At 40.2% G+C, this 24991-nt stretch overlaps 1 protein-coding gene across 1 annotated transcript in view; it reads left to right on the forward strand.

Moving 5' to 3' along the window:
- The first annotated feature begins 1076 nt into the window (after nucleotides 1–1076).
- The window catches only part of IGSF22 (immunoglobulin superfamily member 22), a 43730-nt gene continuing 19815 nt past the window's right edge, over nucleotides 1077–24991 (forward strand). Inside the window, exons 1-14 of the mRNA XM_063292997.1 lie at nucleotides 1077–1188; nucleotides 5978–6106; nucleotides 7707–7843; nucleotides 9948–10047; nucleotides 10420–10459; nucleotides 11938–12109; nucleotides 13803–13916; nucleotides 15637–15799; nucleotides 16247–16519; nucleotides 18605–18889; nucleotides 20074–20198; nucleotides 20412–20553; nucleotides 22282–22578; nucleotides 23368–23670. Coding sequence (XP_063149067.1) covers nucleotides 1077–1188; nucleotides 5978–6106; nucleotides 7707–7843; nucleotides 9948–10047; nucleotides 10420–10459; nucleotides 11938–12109; nucleotides 13803–13916; nucleotides 15637–15799; nucleotides 16247–16519; nucleotides 18605–18889; nucleotides 20074–20198; nucleotides 20412–20553; nucleotides 22282–22578; nucleotides 23368–23670 — 2392 coding nt within the window. The remainder of the gene's footprint in view (nucleotides 1189–5977; nucleotides 6107–7706; nucleotides 7844–9947; nucleotides 10048–10419; nucleotides 10460–11937; nucleotides 12110–13802; nucleotides 13917–15636; nucleotides 15800–16246; nucleotides 16520–18604; nucleotides 18890–20073; nucleotides 20199–20411; nucleotides 20554–22281; nucleotides 22579–23367; nucleotides 23671–24991) is intronic.

Genomic DNA, 24991 nt, shown 5'->3' on the forward strand with positions numbered 1-24991 from the left:
AGGTAGCATTATTGAATTTATTTCAGTTGCTTACCTTTTAGTCTTTTAATAATCAGAAAGGCAGCACAGTTTGTAAAAGCCCTCTGTATCTCATATATTGGGGTTAGAGGGAAGCTGCCAGATGTGGCACTGCCTGGAAGATAAGTGGTAGCAACAGGAACTCCAAGTGGTTGCCTCAAAGCAGGAGGTAGAGACCTGATGGAAAGACTTGGAGGGTTTCTGGGAGAGGATATTTGCGATCTCTGGCCCATGACCCTATGGGCTTAGCCATTTCTGCTACACTGCTCCTTTTATGATCTGCTCTAGAACCTTTATAGGTATTAATGCCCTACATATTGGTCTGTAGTTCCTTGGATCTTCCTTTTCTAAAGACAAAGACAACATTTGCCCATCTCCAGTCATCTGATATTTCACAAGTTCACCAAGATTCCTTAAAATGATACATCCACATTAAGCCAAACCATATCTTCCTTTCCCCCTGTGTTCTGGGCAGTCCAATCTTTTTCAGAAACACAGCCCTTCCTTACATACATTTTGATTTATGATTTTTGTTTTTGTCTCTGTTATTTTGTTAACTGACTGGTATTGTTTTTATTCCTTCGTATTCCATCCCAGGAACAATCATGTTGAAGAAGTGAGATAAGTTGAGCCATCCTTCCCAACTTGGGTGCCCTCCAGCTGTTAGGATTGCAACTCCCTGAACTCCCTAGATAGCATGGTCATGGCTGAGAATTCTGGGAATTCAAATCCTTTCATCTTAAAGACATGTGGGTTGGGGAAGGAAGTTTTAAGCATTCATAAGTAGCTGGAAGTTCTTCCTTGTGTAGACCTTTATTATTTTCATTAGAAATGAATAGGAAGATACAGTTAAATACTAGCTGATGACAGCTCTGATGATTAAAATCAGGCCAATCTCTTTTGTCCATCCCCTCATCAGCACCACCCTATCCCCCAACATGGGTTTAGATCATGACCAATGGAAATAGAATCAGTGTTTATTCTGAATGAGTAAAATGTCTTTTTTTTTTCCTTCCACAGCTCTTATAAGTTCTGCAAAAACATCAAAGTCACTCATTATGGCAACTGAAGTCATGCAGATGGAAACTAAGGTCCAGAAATATCACTCCACTGGGGATTCTAACTCCATCTCAGATTATCATATGACTCATACAACCACAATCAAGGAAGGCAAGTAGTAGGACAATTATTTGCAGAAGGTCAGAATATCAAAACATGGTATGGCTATTTTTTAAAGAAGGAACTAAATACAGCTATATTAATTAACTAGCTTCTGTTTAGTTATATATGGCATTTCATTAAAACCTTTCCTCTAAAAATCTGAAACTTTTATCACTTTCCCACCAAAAATGAAAGAATGTTCCCTTCAGTTTACAGCCTTGCCAACAATTCACTGAACCCTTATAAGATCTATACAAGATTCTTATTGGAGTTTGATGACACTGATGTAAAAAGATATATTTCCTGTAGAGTTGTTTATAAACATCCCCGAGGCTGCCATAGAAATTGTTAGTTCCATCCAAATCTATTTCAAAAAAGGCCTGATGTATTGTTCATAGTATAGCTTTAGGTTCTGTAAAGAAATTTAACATTAATTTTTCAATATTAGATAGGTGTCTATGACTAGTCTCCATCATTTTTATTTTGCAGTTATCAATTGATTTAACAATACAGAAGTTGTGGCATTTTATGTTCTAATTATTGTTCAACTTGGTCCGAATTATAAAGTATTGTGTTGTTATAAAAATAGTTTCTTCTATAAAGGCCTTTTTCCCTACATGATTTCAATTCTGCAGATATTTCTTGATTAAAACTTAAAACTTAATTCAAACATAGACAGATGCTTAAAATAAGTCCTGGAAACCTCTTTCTCCACATTCATCACATTACTTACGTAAGGTTGCTATTGAGTTCATTTATTTTATGAAAATCTGTTTGGAAAGAAAAAAACGGATTTAAATTCTTGCCCAAGAAATGAGCATTCTCCATCTCAATCCATTCTTTTGTTGAATCTTCCATTATAAAAGGAATACTCTGTGTTGGCTGCTTGGTAGTATATTCTTAAACAAGGTATGTTCCATTCTACCTTAATTTGAGGTAAGCATAAAATATTTTTATTATATTGTACCTTGATTTAAACAAAATAATAAAATGTGTTTTTTCAGTTGGTTAAGGATTTGATCAGGAAGAATTTGAAATAGATGCATCAATCTGGGAAGTAACATCATCCTGGTTGGCCTAAAATGCTAAGATAACTCTTGTTCCATCTTTTCATGTCCTTTATTATTATTTTTTTCATAGAGCCATAATTGTTATTGAATAGCTTATTTGAAATCTTGGATATATTCATCTCTAGATATTTAAAGATTTTATATTCAAGGGGAACTTCTAAAATGTTGGATGTAACTGTTTGCTTATGAGGCAGAATTTGAATGCAAATGATCATAGATTTTTTAAAATTGATTCTTAAGCCACAGACTCAATGTAATGATTGCCTATTCCAATAAAAGGAGTCTCATCAGTAGTTACTAGAGAAAACTAATTTATTGAATGAATAGTATGCAAAGTATGAAGAAAGCTGAGAATGAGCAAAAGCGCGCCAATTACAAACTTAAAAAGCCTTGCTCCCGTTGCAAACCCTCCCCTCAGGCTAGCATAGCAACCACCCACCCCAGATGCTAGCAACCGTTAGAATCGGCTTGAGAAAGTAACCTTGAACAGCAGAGATAACCCAAACATACATTCCAGAAGATCACAAGTCAGCACAAAGGAAATTTACCAGCGTGGCCAGGCAGGCACGCAACTGCAGATATGACATGTGAAACGTTACGAGGAACCATAAACATCGGAACAGGAACATGACATACTGCCCCCCCACAAAGAAAAAAAACTTAATTGTTAAGGCGCGGGTTTATCAGGGTAAGCAGCGTGAAACTGAGCAACCAAGTGGGGAGAGCGCACATGCCGTGCAGCGACCCACTCCGGATGAGGGAAATGCTTCCATCGAATCAGATATTGCAGAGTGGAATGGAAACGCCTAGAGTCTAATATTTCCTTGACTTCGAAATGTTGTTGACCATCAATCATTATGGGGGGAGGTGCAGCCGGCTCAGGATGCCAATAGGTAGACTCCACGAATGGTTTAAGCAAACTGCAATGAAAAACAGGGTGTAAGCGCTTGAGATTGTGAGGTAAGTCCAACTTAAAGGTAACAGGATTAATCTGAGCAACAATAGGAAATGGACCTATGAACTTGGGCGCCAGTTTTTTGGATGGTTGAGGGGATTTGATGTATTTGGTGGAAAGGTATACTCTATCCCCTATTTGAAAAACAGGTTGTGGTGCCCTTTTTTCGTTGGCATGTCGTTGATAAGTGGCTTGAGCATCGGCTAAAGCTTGCTGTATTTTTGGCCAGGAATCTGCCAATTGTGAGGCCCAATCGGTCGGGGAGGTGGGTGAGGTAGACGGTGGAGGCAATTCAGGAATAGGGACAAAGTCATGCCCGAACACAGTACGGAAGGGCACCGCCCCAGTACTTTGATGCACAGCATTATTGTAAGCAACTTCAGCAAACGGCAGGAGGTCTACCCAGTTGTCTTGTTGATAATTAACAAAAGCACGTAAATATTGCTCCAACGTGGCATTAACAGCCTCAGTATTTCCATCTGTCTGAGGATGGGAAGCCGTGGATAACGCCTGTTTAGTGCCCAATAGCTTCATAAATTCCCGCCAAAAGCGTGAAGTAAATTGTGTTCCTCTGTCGGTCACCAAGCGGGCGGGGCTACCGTGTAATCTGTACACGTGAACTAGAAAGAGGCGTGCCAGCTGTTGTGCAGATGGTAGAGATGCACAAGGGACGAAATGAGCTTGCTTCGAGAAAAAAATCCTTAACAACCCAAATGACAGTCTTTCTCTGGCTAGGAGGTAGATCCACAATAAAGTCCATAGAGATTTCCTCCCAGGGGTGGGAGGGATTGGCCACTGGCTGCACAAAGCCCTGAGGTTTCCCCCCTTTTCATTTTGCAGTAGCACAGACAGGGCAAGACTTGACATAGGCTTTTACATCTCGCCGCAGGGTTGGCCACCAGAACTGTCGGCGCACTAGATGAATAGTTTTTGTAAAGCCAAAATGCCCAGCTGTTTTATCGTCATGAGACCTGAACAGCACGGTTTTGCGCAAGGTTACAGGCACATAGAGGCGATCATCTTTCCATGCCAAACCTTGCTTCAAAGTAACCTCGCTCTGGTTGTTTTGCAACCAAGTATCCGATTTCAACTCTGCCAGAAGCTTTTGTTGCAAATCTGCAGGAACGGATACATGTATCACGCTAGGACCGGCAGAAGTGTCAGGTTGCTGCGCTCGCGTCTGACTGCGAGTGACTGCTGCTAGTGCCATTTGGGAATCTGTCCAGAGGGTGCCCACCACATCTGGGGCTGTTCCCGAATCTTGGGGTTGCCGCGACAGTGGGTCAGCTAAAAAGTTTTTCTTTCCCGGAATGAATCTGAGTTTAAAACCAAAGCGACTAAAGTACTGAGCCCATCGCACTTGCTTAGGGCTGAGCTTGCGAGAGGCAGTAAGGGACTCCAAGTTTTTATGATCAGTCCACACTTCAAAAGGGTGTGCTGCCCCCTCCAATAGATGCCTCCAATTCTCCAAAGCGGCTTTAACCGCAAAAGCCTCCTTCTCCCAAACATGCCAGCGTCTCTCTGTCTCAGAGAATTTACGTGACAGATAAGCACAAGGCTTTAATTGTCCTTGCTCATCGGCTTGCAATAAGAGGGCACCAATAGAAAAGTCTGAGGCATCGACTTGCACCACAAATGGTCTGTCAGGATCAGGGTGTTGCAAGATTGGTTCAGAGGTAAACAGTCACTTGAGTTGGTCAAACGCCTGTTGACAAGCAGGCGTCCATTTTAGGCATGTCCCTGGATTCTTTGATTTGCGGGTGTCTCCTACCCCCTTTGTTTTGAGTAATTCAGTCAGGGGTAAGGCAATCTCAGCAAAATTTTGTAAAAATGGACGATAGAAATTCGCAAATCCGAGAAATGATTGTAGTTGTTTGTGTGTGCGTGGGGGTTCCCATACCAAAATAGCCTCAATTTTGGCAGGATCCATTTCAATGCCTTTATCTGAAATCCTATACCCCAAATAATCAATTTGTGTTTTATGAAATGCACATTTGGATAGCTTGGCATATAATTCAGCATTTCTCAATTTGGTTAGCACCTGCCTAACCAATTGCACATGTTCTTTCATGGTTTTTGAATATATTAACACATCATCTAAATAGACCAAAACCCCATTGAAATTATGAGGCAGAATTTGAATGCAAATGATCATAGATTTTTAAAAATTGATTCTTAAGCCACAGACTCAAGCAAATTCTTGACATTCTTTTTTTCATAAACTGGGAAGTGTGTGTTGCATCAGAGAGCATCATACTTATCAACAGCAAATAAATCCAATATAAATCCTCTATATTTGTTCTTTGATGAAGAATGGAAGGTGAGATCCTTTTTCACTTTTAAAAAGTATTTCATAGAATCATAGAATCATAGGGTTGGAAGGGACCTTGGAGGCCTTCTAGCCCAACCCCCTGCCCAAGGCAGGAATCCTTGTACCATCTAAGACAAATGGTTGTCCAATCTTTTCTTGAAAACCTCCAGCGATGGAGCACCCACAACTCCGGGAGGCAAGCTGTTCCACTGCTTAATAGTTCTCACTGTCAGGAAATTCCTCCTTATTCCTTGTGGTGAATATTGAACTGTGAGATGTGTTTTAAAGTTTATTTGAATCATGATGCACCTATTTCTTTTAGTGCTCGGATATGTCCACTGCTGGAAAAAACATGAGCCATTATTTCTAGCTATTGCTTTCTGCAGATATTTGTGGACCTAATCCTCAAACAGATTTATGAAAATTTCATTTTGTATGATACATGTCTGCTTTTATCTGCAGAGGAAATGGTTTCCGAGAAATCCTCTTCTGTAGAGTCCTTCAGCATGGTTTCTCATTCTATGGACATCCCTGCAGGAGAGAGCATCCCTGAATTTATGGAGAAGCCTCATCCACTGACAGTTCCTGAAGGTAACCTCTCATTCACCTTCCATATCAACCTTCCCCAATACAGTATATTATTTGCAGGTGTGTTGGACCACAACTGCCTGATTCTCTGCCACATCTATGTTCAAGAAGAGAGAATAAGTAGACTTCAGAGAATAGCAAGATTTCCAGCATTGATCTCTACCCCCCGCCACCATGGAAACTCTTCTAAATATCCCCAAAGGAGCTGAATTTGGGCATGAATGTTGTGATGGGGGGGTGGACATAAAATTGGAAAGGAGGGGTTCAAATGAAGTCACCCAGACAGGAACATGCCACGCTGTAACATTTTGTCTTGAATATCTCAAATTCATCTCCCCATGAAAAGCTGGAGCTGGTCATACAAATTGTTCTCCACCGTTCTTCTGCAGTACAGAATACTAAGTTGTTTTATTTGTTTGTTTGTTTATTGAGTTTCTAGGCTGCCCAACTCCTAAGCGACTCTGGACAGCTTCACAAATTAAAAGAGCACATAAAAACCATCAACGTCCAAGGGATAGCATAATCTCCAGCCACATCTCCCCCAACTTAAGGGGACCACCCAACACCGTAACCCTAGCTCTGGGGAGAAAACACATTTATAGAGATCACCTGAAGGTGGGCAAAGGGGGAGAGCCTTCAAATATTTGGGGGGATACTGTTCCAAGGGGCAGGTGCATGACAGAGTAGCCTCGCTTCATAGGTCCCGCTAGATGACATTGCCTAATTGATGGGATAATCAAGCCACCTCTGTTGGAACACATAGGATGGGTTAACACTACAGGTGAAAAAGAGTCCTTCAAATAGCTAGGCCCTATACCACGTAGGGCTTCATAGGTAATAACTAGCACCTTTAATTGCACCTGCAACTGGCAACCAAGGCAGCTCACCTAGCAGAGGTGTTATATGGGCATAGCAAGGCTTGCCTGTCACTGTTGTTGCTGCCCGATTCTGGACCAGCTGTAGTTTCTGACTGGTCTTCAGGGGCAGTCCCATGTAGCGTGCATTGTAATACAGTAAATCCCCCCATGTGGTAACTAAGGCATGAGTGTTGTTAGGAGGGCTTCTCAATCCAGGAATGGGCACAACTGGTGCACAAGTTGAATGTGTGCAAAGGCCTTCTTGTCCATAGCTTCCACTCCTTCTCAAGCAGGAACTGAGAGTTCAGGAAGACCCCCAGATTGCTCACCAGTCCTGATCAAACGTGGAAGGTCCCCAAAACCTGGTCCTCCCCAGAACTGGGAGGACCAAGTACCCATGGCCACTTAGCCTTACTAGGGTTGAGCCTGAGCCTGTTCCTCCCTATCCAGGCCCAACAACCTCCAGATACTGGGACGAGACCTTGCCTGCATCACTTGGACAGAGGTCAAGATGTATGGGCTGAGTATGTACAATTGGGGTCAGGTATTATCATCAGGATGTTGATGATACCTGACCCCAAAAAGATGGATGACCTCTCCTGGTGATCTCATTTGGTTGTTAAACAGGAGGGTGAGAGCATCAGCTCCTGCAAACTGGGGGCAAATGTGCAAATTTGTCACATTCAAAGTAATTTGCTGTCCAACAGCACATAATTCAAATCTCATTCTGTGTTGCCTGCCAACAGGAGATAAAGCTATATTCCGAGCCAAAGTCATAGGTAACCCCAAGCCCAATGTTACATGGAAAAGAGAAAGCGGGTTGCCAATCAAAGAAGGATCAAAGATATTTTTCGACAGCATCAATAAAGAGTATGTCCTCAAGGTAAAAATGTGTGGCTTTTAAAAAATTGCTTCTCTCTCTTGCACCCTTCTCTGCCTCACAGCATAAGGCTCTTTTAATTTACAACAGTCCTCTTCAACACTGCAGTTTACATTAATATGAGGTAGAAAATTTGGGACAGAACTGAAGCCATTAGTGGACAGCTAGGACCACAGAATGGAGTAGAGCTTAACACAGCAGAGAAGCTGCACAGAGAAAAAGAATATTATCTTAGATAGCATTAATGAGCATGTCAGAGAAATACAGGTTATTGATCTTACACACTCAGCCCTCCCAAGCATAAAGAATCACACGCTTAGACAAAGTAGGTTTAAAAGTAAAAAGAGTCTTACTGATTTTTATTCTTGGTTCAGTTACATCCATCTTCAGTGGAAAATGAAGTCTTTGTTTCTTCTGTTCCCTAAACTTAATGAACTCTTAGCCCTCACAGCTGCTAAGAGCAGTGGGCAGAAAATGGGAAAAATCCTTCTTCAAGGCCCAAGCATGTGGCCATAATGGAGGGAGAGAGAGCAGCATGCTTGCTGCCTCCTCAGTCGGTGGAAGAATGAGGAAGAGAGAGCAAGGAAGTGGGAGTGGCAACAAACAGCTTCCTCACATATAGAGAGTCTGCATCCTAGAGCAACTCTTACATATGCAAAAATGAGGCATGCTGATTTGTTAACATCTCCAACAAGAACAAGGCTATTTTAGTGAATCCTGGACAAGGCATTCCCTAAGATGAAGAAAAGCTGTGGCATGGAAAGCGTTCATATTATTTTAAATGAAATTCTTTATTTAAAGAGAAAATTTTCATTTAATATTATTTATTTATTATTTAAATTTATTACAACTGCCCAACCCTAATGGACTCTGGGTGGCGTACAACCCCCTGCTCCCCAAAATCCATAAAAACAGATAAAACCTAAAGCCACACAGACAGCTCAGACTAAAACGATCTAAAAACAGTACAAATCAAAACATGTAATGTCATGTATTAAACAATACATGAACATTACATTTAGTTCATTAATTGTTTTTCTTCCATCAATTTCCCTGAACAGACGTATGCATATACAGAGATTCATATTATGAGAAAAAACCCTTCCCTCAGGCACTTAGCTTGCAATTTTAGTCCAGCATCCAAAGTCAGAGTCCCATTTACTGGCTGTTCTTCAATAAGGGCATCTGCATAGGGTTTTTTTTAAGTGTGAGGCAGTTTTTTAAAAAAAATATTTAAAATTATAAATATTTTTTATTATGTTATAAATCAATTCATTTTGGTTTGGTTTCCAAAGATGCTCTGGAAGGGCTTGAATATATGTTTACTGTAATCATCATAATGTTAAAGAGATAAAGGAAAAGTGCTACAATCTCTACTAAGAGCTTTTGTCTAAGATCAAAGTCAAAGCTTTAGAGCAGTGTTTTTCAAACTTGGCAGCTTTAAGATTTATAGACTTCATGCTGGCTGGGAAATTCTGGGAGTTGAAGTCCATACCCCTTAAAGTTCCCAAGTTTGAAAACACTGCTTTAGAGCCCTCATCTTTCACGGATCATTTCGTTTCTGCCTTTACTTTTACATACTCTGCAACATTTTGAATCAAACACTATATCCTTTCTTGCACAGTTCATTCCAATGTCCTCCAGCTCTTTCTTCATGGGATCTTCCATTGAAGTCTTTATTCTGTAGCTTTACTTTCGAATTGCCTTTGCTCACATCTCCTTCTCTGTAGCTCAGAGGACAATTCTATACAGCAAATGCACAAGCAGTTTTTAATGAAACAGAGGATGGATAAAGGGAGGAAGTGCAACTGTGACCTTCATCCCATTTTCCCAATTAAAGTTCCTCCACTTGCCTTTGTCTCTATGGCTCCAGGTGCGTTTTTACAAGATAATCTTGCACGTGCACCCCCGTTTTCTACACAAATCATGTGCTTTTTTTTGAAAAAAAAAAGCCTTCTTTCTTTCATCTTATTAAGACTTTCTTTAAATTCTCTTTTGTTGAACTGAAATACGTCCATTACCTAAGTGCTAGAGAGTATGCCCCATTTGACCTCCAGAGCATTGAGGGTGCCTTCATTTTGGCCTCTGCCTTGGTTTTTAATTGCAGATAGAAAACCTCACAGGTGGTGATGCTGACCTTTATAAGTGTGTGGTTTCCAACACGCATGCTGATATCGTCTATACAGTGTCCCTGATCATAACTGAAGGCAAGTAAGAAGCATAAATCCAGTTTTGGAAAGAAAAATGATACCCCATTTTCAAAATACAATCATCCCTGTAGTTTTTCCTTGAATAAAGGATCTAGATGCTCTGTGAACAATATATAATAAGGACCACAGATCTCTGGCCCATAATTGTGCAACAGCCCTCCCTCCCCACAACTTAACCAATTCTAGATGTGTTGGAATTGATGCTCACGCTGGCTGAGAACTCTGGAAGTTGCAATCCCAACAAATATGGGAGGTGTTAAGCAGGGAAAGACTGTCGTGGGATCTCCAAAGCATCCACATCTTGCTTCCCTTACACTCTTGGCTGTTTGGACTAATCCTTTTGTTCTCTTTTTTTATGATTTTTAAAAGGCCATGAAAAGATGGATTTCAAAAAAATGCTGAAAAAAAGGTGAGACACTTCCCTCCCTTTACCTCTAGCAAAGTAAACTTAATGCTAGCACAATTTCTTAAGAAAGGTAATCTCTCGGTCTTCCCCCTTTGGGGGCTGAAAGAGAACTGTGGGTAAATTGTGGAGATAAAGAAAGAAGCTCTCCCTTCCTGGAAATGTCAGTCAGTTAGCTAGCTAGCTAGCTAGCTAATTTATATAGCCATCCATTGTACGAATTCTGGGAGTTGAAGTCCACACAGCTTAAAGTTGCTGAGGTTAAGAAACACTGCTGTAAACTTACAGTAAAGGTAATTATAGTACTCATGGTTTTGGTTTCCTGTCTGGACTACCTCATAGGGCTGACACAAGGTTCCTGCAATCCCATGGGTCACAGAGAGAATGGGCAAAGTCTGGCTGTTCACGCAAAGCTAATTATGTATTGGGTCTCTTTTCATCTTAAATAGTAAAACTACCTACATATAAAATGAAGAGGTGACTATGGTAAAGAGACCCAGTTTGGTCTAGTGGTGAAGGCACCAGGCTAGAAACCAGGAGACCATGAGTTCTAGTTCCGCCTTACGCACAAAGCCAGCTGAGTGACCTTGGGCCAGTCACTCCCTCTCAGCCCTAGGAAGGAGGCAATGGCAAACCACTTCTGAAAAACCTGCCAAGAAAGCTGCAGGGACTTGAAGGCACCAAAATAAATAAATAGATAGATAGATGATAGATAGATAGATAGATAGATAGATAGATAGATAGATAGATAGATAGATAGATAGTAGATAGATAGATAAATAACCAACCCCATGGTAAAAATGCAAGCCAAGGTAATGAACTCAACTTAGACTGCCTGGGCAAATAAACAAGTCTTGAAAAGACTATAAACTGTTGGGAGCTGACTGAATTTCTGTCAAGACAGGGCTTCAAAGTCAGAACACCAGTGCAGAAAAGGCTCCTTTTGCTCAAATCAGCCTGGTGGTGTCCATTCTCCTGTTTCTAACCACTGCCTCATCTACCTGGTTCCAAACATAGTCAGGGAAGGGGAAACTGATTGGAATTCTCTAGAATAGCATGAAGACCCTCTTTGTGCTGGAAAAGGACTTCTAATTTCATCTGTAGCCTTGGGATTTCCTGGTGGTCTCCTGTTCAGGTACTAACCCATCCAACCCTGCTTAGTTTTTTGAGATCAGCCAAGTGCTGCCACAAAGCTGGGCAATGCATAAGAGCCTTTCTCCTCATTCCATTAACCAGGTTGCTTCAAGAGGCTTTTTCATTATATTTTAGGGGCTACCACAGACACAATAAAGACAGTAGTTGGGTAGCTGTTTGGGGTCACAATTCTTGATGAAATTACCAATGGCTTTCCTTTGTCCTCCTCCTATACTTAAAGATGAAATTGTATCTCTGACTGGGGGTTAAGGGAGCAGGGGCTCCAGATAAGAATTCAGAGAGTCATGTTTTTTATGGCAAGCTCAGTGATTTTGTATGTATGCATGTAGGGGGCTTCCCACTCCAAAGAAGGAGAAAAAAATCATTGATGAAAACGAAATGCTGGAGATCCTCTCCAAGGTACCGAAGAAAGACTTTGAGAGGGTCTGCATGGAATATGGTTTCACTGATTTCCGAGGACTTCTTAAAAAGCTGAAGGAGATGAAGAAAAAAGAAGTTGAGGTCAGTCATGACACCCAGACATTGGATTCTTGAGTTACCTTACATGTCTGTCATAATTTAATTGCAGGGCAATACTTTTCTTTAAAGGTGATCTGTATGCTGTCTGTCTGTTATGGGGAAATGATTAGGTTAGGTTAAAACGTATCAGATTTGATACTTAGAATGCATCTTACACCTGGAATTCAGAGCTTGAACATTATGAACAGAAATCAGTAAAAACTTTAGGAAAAACTATAACTTTATACTAGAAGATTTCTCTATAAAAATCTTGTATGCCCAGAAAGACTAAGGTAGCTTTGCTAGTTTTGCTACGACAGACTGTCTTGGCCTTGCCTGGCATACCAGCTCTTTATAGAGAAATCTTCTAGTATGATGTAATGCAATCGATCCCTTTGCAAAGAAAAGCAAAGATAGAAAAGTGACTGTCAGCAGTTCCTACCTGCTTCTTTAGCCCCCTGCCTAATAAATAAATACATAAATCCTTGTTGGAGATTTAAATTCAGCAGGAGCCCCTGCTGGAGATTGCGCTCCTGAGCATATGCAGAATGCTAAAAGGATTCCAAGTAATTAAGTAGCAGCAGTTCCCATGCAAAAATGCAAAATGCTCTTAATATAGCTGTCTTGGATGCAGAGTAGAGGCTCAGCCCAGCAGTTGGCGAATACTAACAGACATTCATCATATTTGAATTAAAAGTAAATTTATTTAGAAATACGTAGGATAGGAAAGCCTTGTTTTTATCTAAACTGCCTACTGAAGAGAAAGTCAAGAGAAAGAAAGAATGAGAGGAAGTTCTGTTTTATCCAGGAATCTCTGGGAAGTGTGGTTAAAAAAAACAAGATGGGGTTGTGACAATGCAGTGCAAGCCCGTTTTTTATGTGCAACACATATTTTAAAAATGGACAGAGCTTCAATCTCATCAGTGCAGCCTCCATCTTGACTTTTTTATCACCCCCTGCAGACACCCCTGATTTTATCTCTTAGAGATTTGTTTAATGAACAGTAGTCTAGGTGAGAGACCCTTTGAAAACCTTTCCCCTTTTCCATCTCTCAGCATTTGCACCAGTGGTCAAAGAGCTTGTAGGTACAAAGAGGTGATGCCATCACTAACATCCCTCAATTCTACTAAAACAAAACAAGTAAACAAATCTTTATTTCAGTCAAAGACCAGCACTATATAACCAAAAACAAAAACAAAATCCCACCAGCAGAGATGCAAGTGAAATTGTAACGCTACAATTAAGCGAAGTAATCAACCGTGCTCTATAAAGGCAATTTGATTAGTGGAACTTGACACTCCAAACTCTAAAACCAGCCCAACACAACAAATAGTGCATTTTGTAACAACACAAAAGTTATGTATAAAGCTTCTGCTAAAATATATTTGTTGTCTTGAACAAGCTGAAAGATTATTAGCTCTTGATTCTGTCTTACATACACAACAAACTACACACACACACACACACACACACACACACAAAGTTCAGCTATTCATTTTTTGGTCAGAGGCTGTAACAATGTGGCATCATTATAAGTAGTATTGGAAATGGATTAAAAGAAAAGTATTAGGGCACAGGCTTAAGAGACCTATGGTCAAATCCATATATCCAAGATGGATGTTAAATAGATTACATAAATACGGTTAAAAATAAATGTAGGAAATGATCTAGAGATTGTTCTATTTTTATGTTACAGGCTGTAAAGATTCTAAAACCCCTGGAAGATGTTTCTGCTAAGGTGGACTCTACAGCAATATTTGATTGTATTCTGGAACTCAAGGATGCCAATATGAAGTTGACATGGCTAAAAGTAGCTGTTTTTTATTTATTGTAACTGAAATGAAAGTTGGTGGGTAAGAGCAAAGGGCTGTCTGCTAGAATCTTTTCTCTACAGCAGTGTTTCTCAACCTCAGCAACTTTAAGATGTGTGGATTTCAACTCCCAGAATTCTCCAGCCAGAATTCTGGGAGTTGAAGTCCACACATCTTAAAGTTGCTGAGGTTGAGAAACACTGGTCTACAGCAAGATGAGCAATCTCTTCCATTCTGGAGCCTGGATCTGGTGTTTGTCTGTGGGTTAGAAGTTGCATCTATGTAGACAAGATACACACAATATATACACCCATACAGACACTTTCAAAATTACTGCAGGTGAGAAAGCTTTATTCCATCGTGTCCCAGCATTTCTTCCCCAGATTTCTTGAGTGTCTTGTGAAGGCTAATGGACAACAGTCAGCCTAAGTCAGTTCACTAAGATGGGGGACAAAACATCTCCCTTCCTAGCAACACTGCTGTCAGTCACTGCTTCTCCATGGCTAGCTGTTGTTAAGGAGCAACAATACTGAATAGGGTCAGCGGAGGGACTGAACAAAAATCTCCCCATAGCATTCAATCTCTCCCAACCACCTGACCCTGTCAACCTTTCATAAGGCTCTGAAGACTTGGCTGTTCCCCCAGGCTCTTGGGCTAAGCAGTTGGGTGAGCTCTCTTGGTGATGGTGATGTGGTTTTTTCCAGGAGTTATTGTTTAACTGGAGCTTCATGAGTCTGCCCTTTTGTGACGGTTTTAATCCTTGTACACCACCCAGAGTCACTGCTGTGAAATGAGTGGCTCTATCAATCATTTAAATAAATAAATAAATTTTAGCCTAATCAGAGGGACACGCAACAAGTGGGTACCGTTGCATCTTACAGGTTGCAGGTGGTACAATCAAGGGCAAAACATGGGCTTCAGATGGTCCAGCTTGTGGTCTAAAGCCACCTTGATGAGTAACTACTTCTGCAAGTCAGTTGAAGTCAAGTGCAAGAAAATGTAGTTTATATTCCAGGAAGGGGTGGGGGGGGGCAGCATTAGTTGCACTGTAATGCATGCCCAGAGGAAATTGCTCTGGATTTTGTCTAATTTTTTTCATTTTACCTGCTTCACAAGTATACATCTAGTTATTGTTTTATGAAACATTCAGCTGAATCCATGCATTGATTTTGTAATAAAAGTTCACTGTTTGGAAACTTGAATTTTACTTACCTTGGGGCTAGTTACTGAATGTGCAATTTTTACCTGACCATTGTCATTGCTCAAGGAGACATGACAGATTTAATAAGACAGAACATTCACGGTTGCTGATAACAGCTCAAACAAGTATTTTTCTATGAATTTATTTCAAACTTGAGGGTGCCAATAATGAAAGAAGATGATTAACCATAAGATAGATAGATAGATAGAGATGATAGATAAGATAGATTAGATAGTTATAGACAGATAGATTAGATAGATAGATAGATAGATAGATAGATAGATAGATAGATAGATAGAGATGATAGATAAGATAGATTAGATAGATAGTTATAGACAGATAGATTAGATAGATAGATAGATAGATAGATAGATAGATAGATAGATAGATAGATAGATAGATAGATAGATAGAGATACTTAGTAATTATCTTACAAAGCCTTCTTTCTTGTTTTAACGACAAATGCTTGCCATGTGTTTACTCAACCTTTCAAAAATACCATATTTTATTCTTTCCAGGGTGAGGAAACTTTGAATTTTCATCATTCTTTACAAAAATATATAGCAAAACAGATAGGCACTAAGTTTTTACTTTACATCTTTAATGTCACTGAATGTGACATAGGTGCCTATTCTCTTATCATAGGCGATAAACAACTCTCTGCAAATTTGCTTGTAATAGGTAAGTTTGGTTTCTTTCATTTAATATGAGGAAGATGACAGGTCATGTCTTCCACTTGTCTGAGTTGTAGTCTTTATCTTTTCCTTAGAGTAAGGGAGTTGGGAGCTGCATTGAAAAGTTTGAGGTTTGTCATCTTTTTTGAGTCTATCAGAGATATCTACTTGAGAACTTAATTTGTTTTCTTAAAAAGAAAACATGTTATACTGAAAATTACAAGATTCTGAATTTTGGCAGCCTAAAAAAACTTGGGGAACTCTGGGAGTGGCAAAAAAATGTGGGTTTTTTGGTGGGGGGTACATGCAGCTCCCAAGCCAGGCACAGGTTGCCCAGTTCTGCTGCAGAAATATACTGATATGGAAGTTGAAACTCTGGTCTGTATTTTCAAAAGCTCTCCATCAGCAGACATCAACATCAACACAACTAGTGGGTTTTATCATCTTTTGACAGATGAGCCCCTGCAGTTTTTGACGGAGCTGCAACCCATGAAAGTAAACGAAAGGCAAACGGCTGTGCTTGAGATTCGCCTTTCCAAAAAGGTATCCAACTTTGTTTGGAAATTGAATGGAAAAGAGCTGAAGCGGGATGACAAGTATGAGATTATCACCTCAGAAGATGGCTTGACCCACACACTGAAAATTAAAGATGTTCGCCTGAGTGACATGGGAAAGGTCAGCTTTGAAGCTGGAGGCCTAGTGACAGAAACTGAGCTTCTCATTCAGAGTAAGATGCTAGGATTTCCTATTTCCTATTGCCTGAGCTTCAGGGCAAGCAACTGACGCTTAGCTTATATTAAGGTGATGCTATTTAGTACTGAACTGAAGGTGAAAGTGGGATGCTTTGTGTTCTTTTTCTGATAACTCACTTGTTCCTATTTTCACCTTCAGTCTGGTACTAAACAGCAGATGAATCTTTGGCTTTACTATTACTGATTAAATCACATGTCAATAAGAATGGAATGCTGAATATCTAAAAGAGCTTTTATGTAAAACAAAGTATTTGGAGGTATGCATAGTAGAGTAACAAAAACATGGTGGGTGATGAGAATATAAAATAATTTTTATAAACCGTATTTTATGAATTTCAATGGGCAATAGAATTACTTTTCATTTGATGCCTCTCCATTCAGTGCTGTAAAATGCAGCATCTATTGACTTAGGAATGATCTGATTTCCTTCATTTTCTACAGTTCCACAGAATAAGGGGGAATTTGAGGTTCAGTGAAAAAGATGATCATTTGATCTGTGCAAAGACAACCCATTGTTTAGCCTTTCTAGTTCATTCTGTTAGTAGGCAGTTTGACTTGTTCCTTGGATCCAGAGAATGTTTTCACTGGAAAGATTCTTCTGTAGAATTTATTTTATTCTTTGATTAAAAAGTGATTGGAGTCTAGACACCACAAGGCTGGATCATGCAAGCCCTACTGTCCCAGCCATCTAGAGAAGGGATATGACAATCCAACCTACAAGGAAAGAGGAAACTGTGACATCTCAACACTCCTCTGATCATCACAACATCTCCCAAACTGGACCCTGTTTGAGATCTGTGTCATAGGCATTTCCTGGTTATTTTTAAATTTTTGTTTCTGGATCTTTTTTGTTCAGACCACTTCCGCAAGCGTTCCCAATGTTGCCTCAAATCCTATTCACAATCGGGCTGCCTCACCTTTCCATTATCTGCTCCATCAGTGCCACAGGAGCCTTATCCCTGTCCAAGACACTGCAAGTGGAGCAAGTCTTGGTGGTACAATTGCAAATGTCACTCCAGTTGGGGTAACCAATGGAGATCTAATCACAAGGTTGCCTCTGAACTGAGAACAGTCAGCAAATCCACCCCTACTCTTGTTTTTGGCAAGTTTGCAACATTTCTTTCCCTTTTTGGTATGACTGATGCAGCACTGCCATTCATTTGCACTTCAGAGGCAACAGAACCAGCGGAGGCTTCTAAGAAGGTATTTATTCATCATAGAAAAGATTAGAAACATCCATTCTGCTTTGGATGCATGATAATCCCTTCCAATCAACCTCAGTTCAGGATTCAACCCCATCTGAAACTCAGTCCTATTCCAGTCTCAAACTATTGATTCCTGTGGATCCAGCAGTGTGCCATACAAAGATGATAGGGTTTATTTTTCACAGGAAAAGATCTCTATCTGATGTTTTCCAAGAGATTCCAGAATTCTTTATAGCGAGACTTCAGCTGCAATCCTAAACAAATGTATGCTTAGCTTTCTAGTGTCAGAAATGTTCTAAGGCTTTTGGAAGTTGGAAGCAACTAAGAGCATTTACACATTTTAATTCTTAAGCATGATTGTTACATGTGCACTGTTGTTTCCCGCAGCACACATATAAACTTTATGACAGCAGCATATAGTCATAGATGTAGAGTACAGTTAGGGGAGCCTTATTAGCTAATGTGGTGTTCAGATATGTATATGTACATGTTCATGTACATGTATACTGTATGTATGTATATGTATATTTTCTTTTTGCTGCAAAACCGCCAGTGCTTCCTGAATGAAATATGGAGATGTCCTAAGGCTGGAGAAAAGATTGCAAGTATGCTTTTGATTTTATGGAGAAAAGCTATTGGTATTCATGGGCAATAAGACTATTTTTAAGATTCCACATTCATATTTTCATAAAGTGTTTCCCCATTTCCAAGCCTTGGTCATCTTTCTGTTTCCTTACTTTGCTGCACAACAACATGCTGCTTGTAGCTACCAGTCTTATTACTACTGTGATTCCCATAGATGGTTTGTGTAGCATTGAACCATATGCAACCGATATCTGTCTTCTCTGTCTTAAGGAACACCAATTAAGTTTGTCAGAAACCTGAAGAATGTCCGAGTCAAGGAGAAGGGCAAAGCTTGCCTGGAATGTGAGCTGACCAGTAAAAATGTGACTTTGAAATGGATGAAGAATGGGAAGGTGATTGAGAGATCCCAAAAATATACCATGAACCATGAAGGGAAGATGGCAGAGTTGATCATAGATGATGCTGAGCTGAGTGACTCGGGAGAATATATGGTAGTTGCCATGCAAGAAAGTGACCCTACAGAATACTACAGCAATTGTAATGTAACTGTGGAAGGTAAGAGCTACTAGCTCAAGAGAATGCTGTTGGCTTATGGTCTTTTTTTTAATCCATTCAATCATGTGTGATTCTCGGAGACCAGCTGGATAAGTCCATGCAGTTTTCTCGGCAAGGTTTTTTGGAAGTGGTTTGCCATTGCCTCCTTCCCAGGGCTGAGAGAAAGTGACTGGCCCAAGGTCACCCAGCTGGCTTTGTGCCTAAGGCAGCACTAGAACTCACAGTCTCTCCCAGTTTCTAGCCTGGTGCTTTAAACACTACACCAAACTGACTCTCTAGGCTATGGCCTTAAACAAGCTCAACTGCGTTGATAGAAGTCTTTGTTTCTGAGTGATAAGTATTGGGTGGAAGAGAAGGACAAGAAGGCTGGTATGGCATTCTGTGGCTTTCAGTCTCAAGTCACAGATGACTCCAGCTGATTGAAGAGTGCCCAACAATATCCCATGTTTCTTTTCTGAATCAAAAATGCAATTATTAATGCTAAAGGTGAAGGTGAAAGATATGTCCAATGCATTCTCTTTTTCCAAGTAAACTTGGAAATTTAGCCAATTTACCCATGAAAGGATACAATGCAGGTTAGGGGAGAGAAATGAAGACAGAAAACCAGAGCCTAATGGTTAACTCATCAACTTACCCACAGTGAAAGTTGTTTGTGGCATCTCAGCTGCCTGAAATAAAAAAGGACACATTTTTTTTCCAGTCAACAACATCTGTCCTGGTTAATCAACTAGAGGCAGTTCTTCCTCTTTATGGGTGAGTGGCAGATGTGGTTCTCCCATTCCCATCCTTCCCTTTAATCTGCACCAGGTAAAACAACTGGAGAAGCTGTGCGTACCAATGGCAGGTCCTGGTCCTCTAAATTGGACTGCTGTCGGGATGGTTGCTCTCCAATTATTTGCCTACTATCTGTGACATGGGAAAGGGGAAACCAACGTCCACTTTGCCTCAGGCAGTCAACATCTTGATCTAGCTATGGGTCAACACTTTTAGAAAATTCATTCCACTCTGCCATCCTGGAAGGCTGCTGCTAAATCAGAAATGGTATGGAGATACACCAAGACCAACAGCTTTCTCTCAATTAACTTGCACTAGATCAGTAAGGGTTACTCTTTCCCATGCTTATCTCATTCATAAATGCATATTTGGCCTCCCCTGTTCTGACTTTTCTCCTTCTCCATCCTCAGAGAGATTTGCTACAGTCAAGAGTGGCTTATCAGATGTCCAAGCAGCTACAGGAGACCCAGCAGAGCTCTGTGTTGTTCTGAATGATGAGAGAGTAGAAGGTGTGTGGCTGAAGGATGGCAAAGAAGTAAGTGGTGAAGAAACCTGTGTTTTCTAGAATCATAGCATTCGTATCTCGGGGCTCAACTGAGGACTCTCACAGGAAAAGGGGCATGTAGCTAAATTAGAATGCTGGAATATGTCTCATGGAGACCTGAACCCTTGTCTAACACAGTCATGCAGAGGTTCCTGTTTCCTATTAGAACATTTTGAGACATGTATTTTTAAAATCTTTCCACAGATCACAGATATGAGAGGAATCCAGATAGTCAAGCAAGGAGCTGTGCACAAACTGATCATTGACAAGATGGGTGAGGAATTCGAAGGGAAGTATACTTTCAGAGCAAAAGGGGCAGAGTGCGAGGCCACTGTCAGCATTGCAGGTATGGAATTCTTGCTGCTCTGGGCATGTTCTTCTGGTTTTACTGTAGAATTCACCTCATCCTTTTCTTTAACCACTTCTTTCTCCATCTCCTGGTTCTGTACAGTTACCAAATGCTATGGGGTACAGAAAAATACAAAATTATATTCACATGTCCTGAGCAGCATGTGTTTTGCTTAGCCTATAATGTGAACCCCGGCAATTATGGTTTATTCAACAGACCATGAATAAACAAGCCTTGGCTTACCATTATGCATGAACCAGTTCAGGAGAAACTATATGAAGTATAGTCACTATACAAAGTTTTACTGTGAAATCAATTTGCCTTATTTGTGGAATTCTTATTGAGAAGTGGGCTCAGACAACTTTGTCTTCCATTTGTAAACTTTGCATGTTTTCCAAAGGTTGTCTTTATCTTTTGATAACACATACAGTGTATTCTGGTTTGTTTGTTCATTTGTTTATTACAAATGCTTTTATGCTGCCTCAATTCAAAAAAGAAAAATCTAAGCATCTTACAAAAGCAGTAATCCCTATTTAGAAGATGCACATATGAATTTTGGCTTGACTGTTCTGTACTAATCTGGAAGCTGTCCATTTTCACGAACATTTTTCAAGCTGTGGTCCACGGACCACTGGTGTTGCAGAGAGGTCCATCAAGCGATCCAGCACAGCTTCTCTGTATTTACAGCCAGTCAACTGATCAGAGCAGAGCTGCTCACTGCCTCACTCTCTGCTTCCACCACCATTCAGATGGCCAGGCCACAGCCTACTTGCCACTTCAAACCCCACCTCCCATGTCACTGCCAATCAGCTGTTCTCAGAAAATGGATCAGGGGCTAAAAATATGTTCAGTGAAGCATACAAGTGACAGCAATGTGAGTACTAAAATTCAAAAACTTGACAATGGATCAGGCCTCTAGTGCAGCTACCAATACATGCACTATGCTAAGGAGAACTGTAATCTTGCACATGGAAAGTAAAAAAGAAATGTGTTAATATAAAATACAATTATGCATATTTAAATATGGGATTCCATTAGGCTGGAGATCCACTCACCTCTAGCCCTTAAGTATCAGATTTTTATGAAACATTCTTGACCAGCAAGTTTTTGCTAAGAATTGTTATTATGGTATGGAATACAGAAAATAATTCAACTGTTAAATGCATAATTTTAGACTCTTAAAATGGGAAATACAGAAACAACAATTCTGTCTGAGATGCTAGTCCATGCCTAGCTGTTAATCTTTGTGCAAGTTCTGCTTGAACATTGTATCTAGAATCATGCAACATATTAAACCATTGTTTGTTGAATAAATCAGAACGGTTGGGTTTGCACAATATGCTAGATGACAATCCATACTAAGAAAAACAACAGTGGCTGAAAGTACAGAACACACCAAACCTAAGCCAAACAAACCATATTATGCTGTATAGCTCCATTACTAAATGTACAGCTCTTTTGTCATGTTAAAAGCTCTGTTGGTAAATGAAGTGACCTCCACAACATATTTGATATACTGCATGTGAAGTATAAAGCAGCTGAAATCACTCAGACCTTACTTTTGTACATATTCTATTTTTTTTCCTGAAAAAAAATTAACTTGGGAATTCTATTACCACAAAGCCTATCATTGTCACTGGTGCAGAGCAAGCAATGAGACAGACACCTTTGCATAAACATGTTAGCAGATTTCTGAATCATTTCTCCATTGTTTCTTCCCTTAAGACCCCCCATTTATTGACCCCTCTGTGCTGGAAGCTTTTGCTGCCCATCCAGTGATTGTGAAGGCAGGACAGACGGCTTTCATCAAAGTTCCGTTCAAGGCCAGGCCTTTGCCCAAAGTCACCTGGTTCAAAGATGGTATTGAGGTGACTGAAGAAGAGAGGGTTACCATGGAAAGATCCCATGACCAAGCGCTGCTCACCATAACAAAGTGTGTGAGGGAAGACACTGGAAGCATCATGCTGAGGCTGAAAAGTGACTGTGGCTCAGCCACTGCTCATTTATTCCTTAACGTTGTTGGTAAGGCCTGGGTGACAACTCTTGGTGGCCTTTCTCATACATACAGTAGTAAACCATCAAAAATGCTGTTTTTTTAAAAATTTCATACACTGTTTGAATTTACTATCTTATCACAGCCTTCGAAGCATTTAAATAAATCTGTGATTCTAAAAACAAGTCTAGATCCAATCCAGGGTCCAGAGATGTCTGCAGGGTAGGGGTCAAAATGGGCAAGATAGCAGAAGCGGTGCCAGGATCAAAGCCCCACCCCTTTTGTACAAGCATTGATGTCACAAAAGGGGCAGGGCTTGGATCCTGACCCTCTTCTGCTATCTTGCCTGCAGACACCATGGCCAGTATGCCCAGATGCTCTCTCTAGGGGAAAAAAAGGTGATTCTGTGCACTTCTTTTCGGAAGCAATGTTGACTGTGTGGCTGTAGTGGCTGAGAATCATGGTTGCTCAACCCCAACACATTTGAGTGGAATCATTTGAGGAAAATTGGAATGGATGGACCATAACCAGAAATAGAAAGCCAAAAGCCAAACCACAATGACGTTTTAATGCAGTAAAGTGTGTTTTAGAAGAAGAATATTAGCATATGAGAGCCAGAGCAAGTATTAGCAGCAAACGCTGGGGGAGATCAGATGCTCAGAAGGAGGCTGTAGCCCAGTTTTGGCTTAGTCCAGTATATGTTGAAATTAAGGCAGATTTGGTACGCCTCATCATCAATGGGAGTCCCAAAACACTTGGCTAGGCTGTTCTCATTATGATCATTTCATTTCATGACCACTGATCTCCTTGTGCTTCAGACAAACCAAAACCACCCCAAGGAAAAGTAGAATTCTTCGAGAAATCAGGGAAGTGTATCAAAATGAAATGGAAAGCCCCCAAAGACAACGGAGGCAAGCAAGTGACCCACTTTGTTATTGAACGGAGAATAGTTGGGAAAAAATCCTGGATCAAAACTGGGGAAATTGAAAGCAAGCACACCACATTTGCCACGGATAAAGTGGAAGAAGGGAAGGCCTACCAATTCCGAATCTTGGCTGTAAATTCTGAAGGTGCAAGTGAACCATTAGAAACAGAAGAAGTTTTTGCTGGGAACCCAATTGGTAAGCATCTCAAGACATTCAATGACATTGCTGAACCAATGTATTCATATGAACTAATGGTGGCATTGGATGTCCATCAGGATTTTTATTTAATTAGGGTCATTTTCTTGTGATTAAGTCCAGGTGAGAATTCTCAAAAGGGGACTCAGTGTACACAGTTGGGTTTAATAGTCCAAATCTAATCACTGCATTTCTTGAGAAAGAATATTTAATTCCCATATGCTGAAAGGCTTGTCCCAGCAACAGTGGGGACATTGCATCACAAGATCATAACTTACTGGACTGTAATATTTACTGGAACACCCACAATGAATTACTAACACCTCTTCTTAGCCCATTTCCAGGTCAGACAAAAGAATTCTAGGTGCAGCTTCTTTTGGCGGATAAAGATCCCAAGATAACACTTGCTGTTGCAAAGTTTACATTGGTAGCCTGTAGAATTCCTGTGTTGTTGACAGAAAAGTAGGCTATGCACAACTACGGGCCTCTTTATCGTGCCTTTTTATTGTTTGGGTCACATTTACTTTCTAATACATACTGGTGATTTTTTTTTTAATGAAGTCTGGGTCAGTGACCTGTAATAAAGTTTGTCTATGACTAAGAATATTTAACCACTGTGGTTTGCGGTGTCTTACCTGATTTTATAATTATCCTTCCTGAGTTAATTGTTAACTGTAATTATGGTGCCTCTTGCTCTGCTTTGATCACTAACTTACAGGCCAACAAGTCTGGAATTCAAGTTATGGAGATCAATGGCTATTAGCCTTGATGGTAGTGTGGCTACCTCTGAAGACCATCTGCTGAGAGACTAGTGGGCTTCCTTGTGCAGTTGGTTGGCCACTGTGAGAACAGACTGCTGGACTGGAAGGGCCAGGGGTCTGATCCAGCAGCATTATGTTCTTATGTATTAACAGGTAGGATAGGGAATAGACAGTCGTTTAGATTTCTAGAATTTACCAAATTATAGAACCCAAGCACCATCTTCAAATGTTTTCAGAATTCTTTATTCACCAAACAGATACGTATATTTTTCATTCATTGGACAATTCTTAATCATATTTATATTGGTAACTACAATTACTTTCCCCAGCAAGTTTTTAGTCAATAATTATTTTTCATTTAGTTTTATATTTACCTTGTTTGTTTCACTATAAATCTGAAATTATATGCTTCAGGGAAAGCTGAAATTCCAAAAATCTAGATTTACTATGAACATTTGGGGATATTGGATCAAATACTAGTTACTCACAGTTCCTGTTCTTACATTTCTTCTATTTTGTAGTGTCAGAAATAAAATTCTGACTTATTTTCTCCGCTACAG

The sequence above is a fragment of the Candoia aspera genome, chromosome 1 (genome assembly GCF_035149785.1).
Source record: "Candoia aspera isolate rCanAsp1 chromosome 1, rCanAsp1.hap2, whole genome shotgun sequence".
Lineage (NCBI taxonomy): Eukaryota > Metazoa > Chordata > Lepidosauria > Squamata > Boidae > Candoia > Candoia aspera.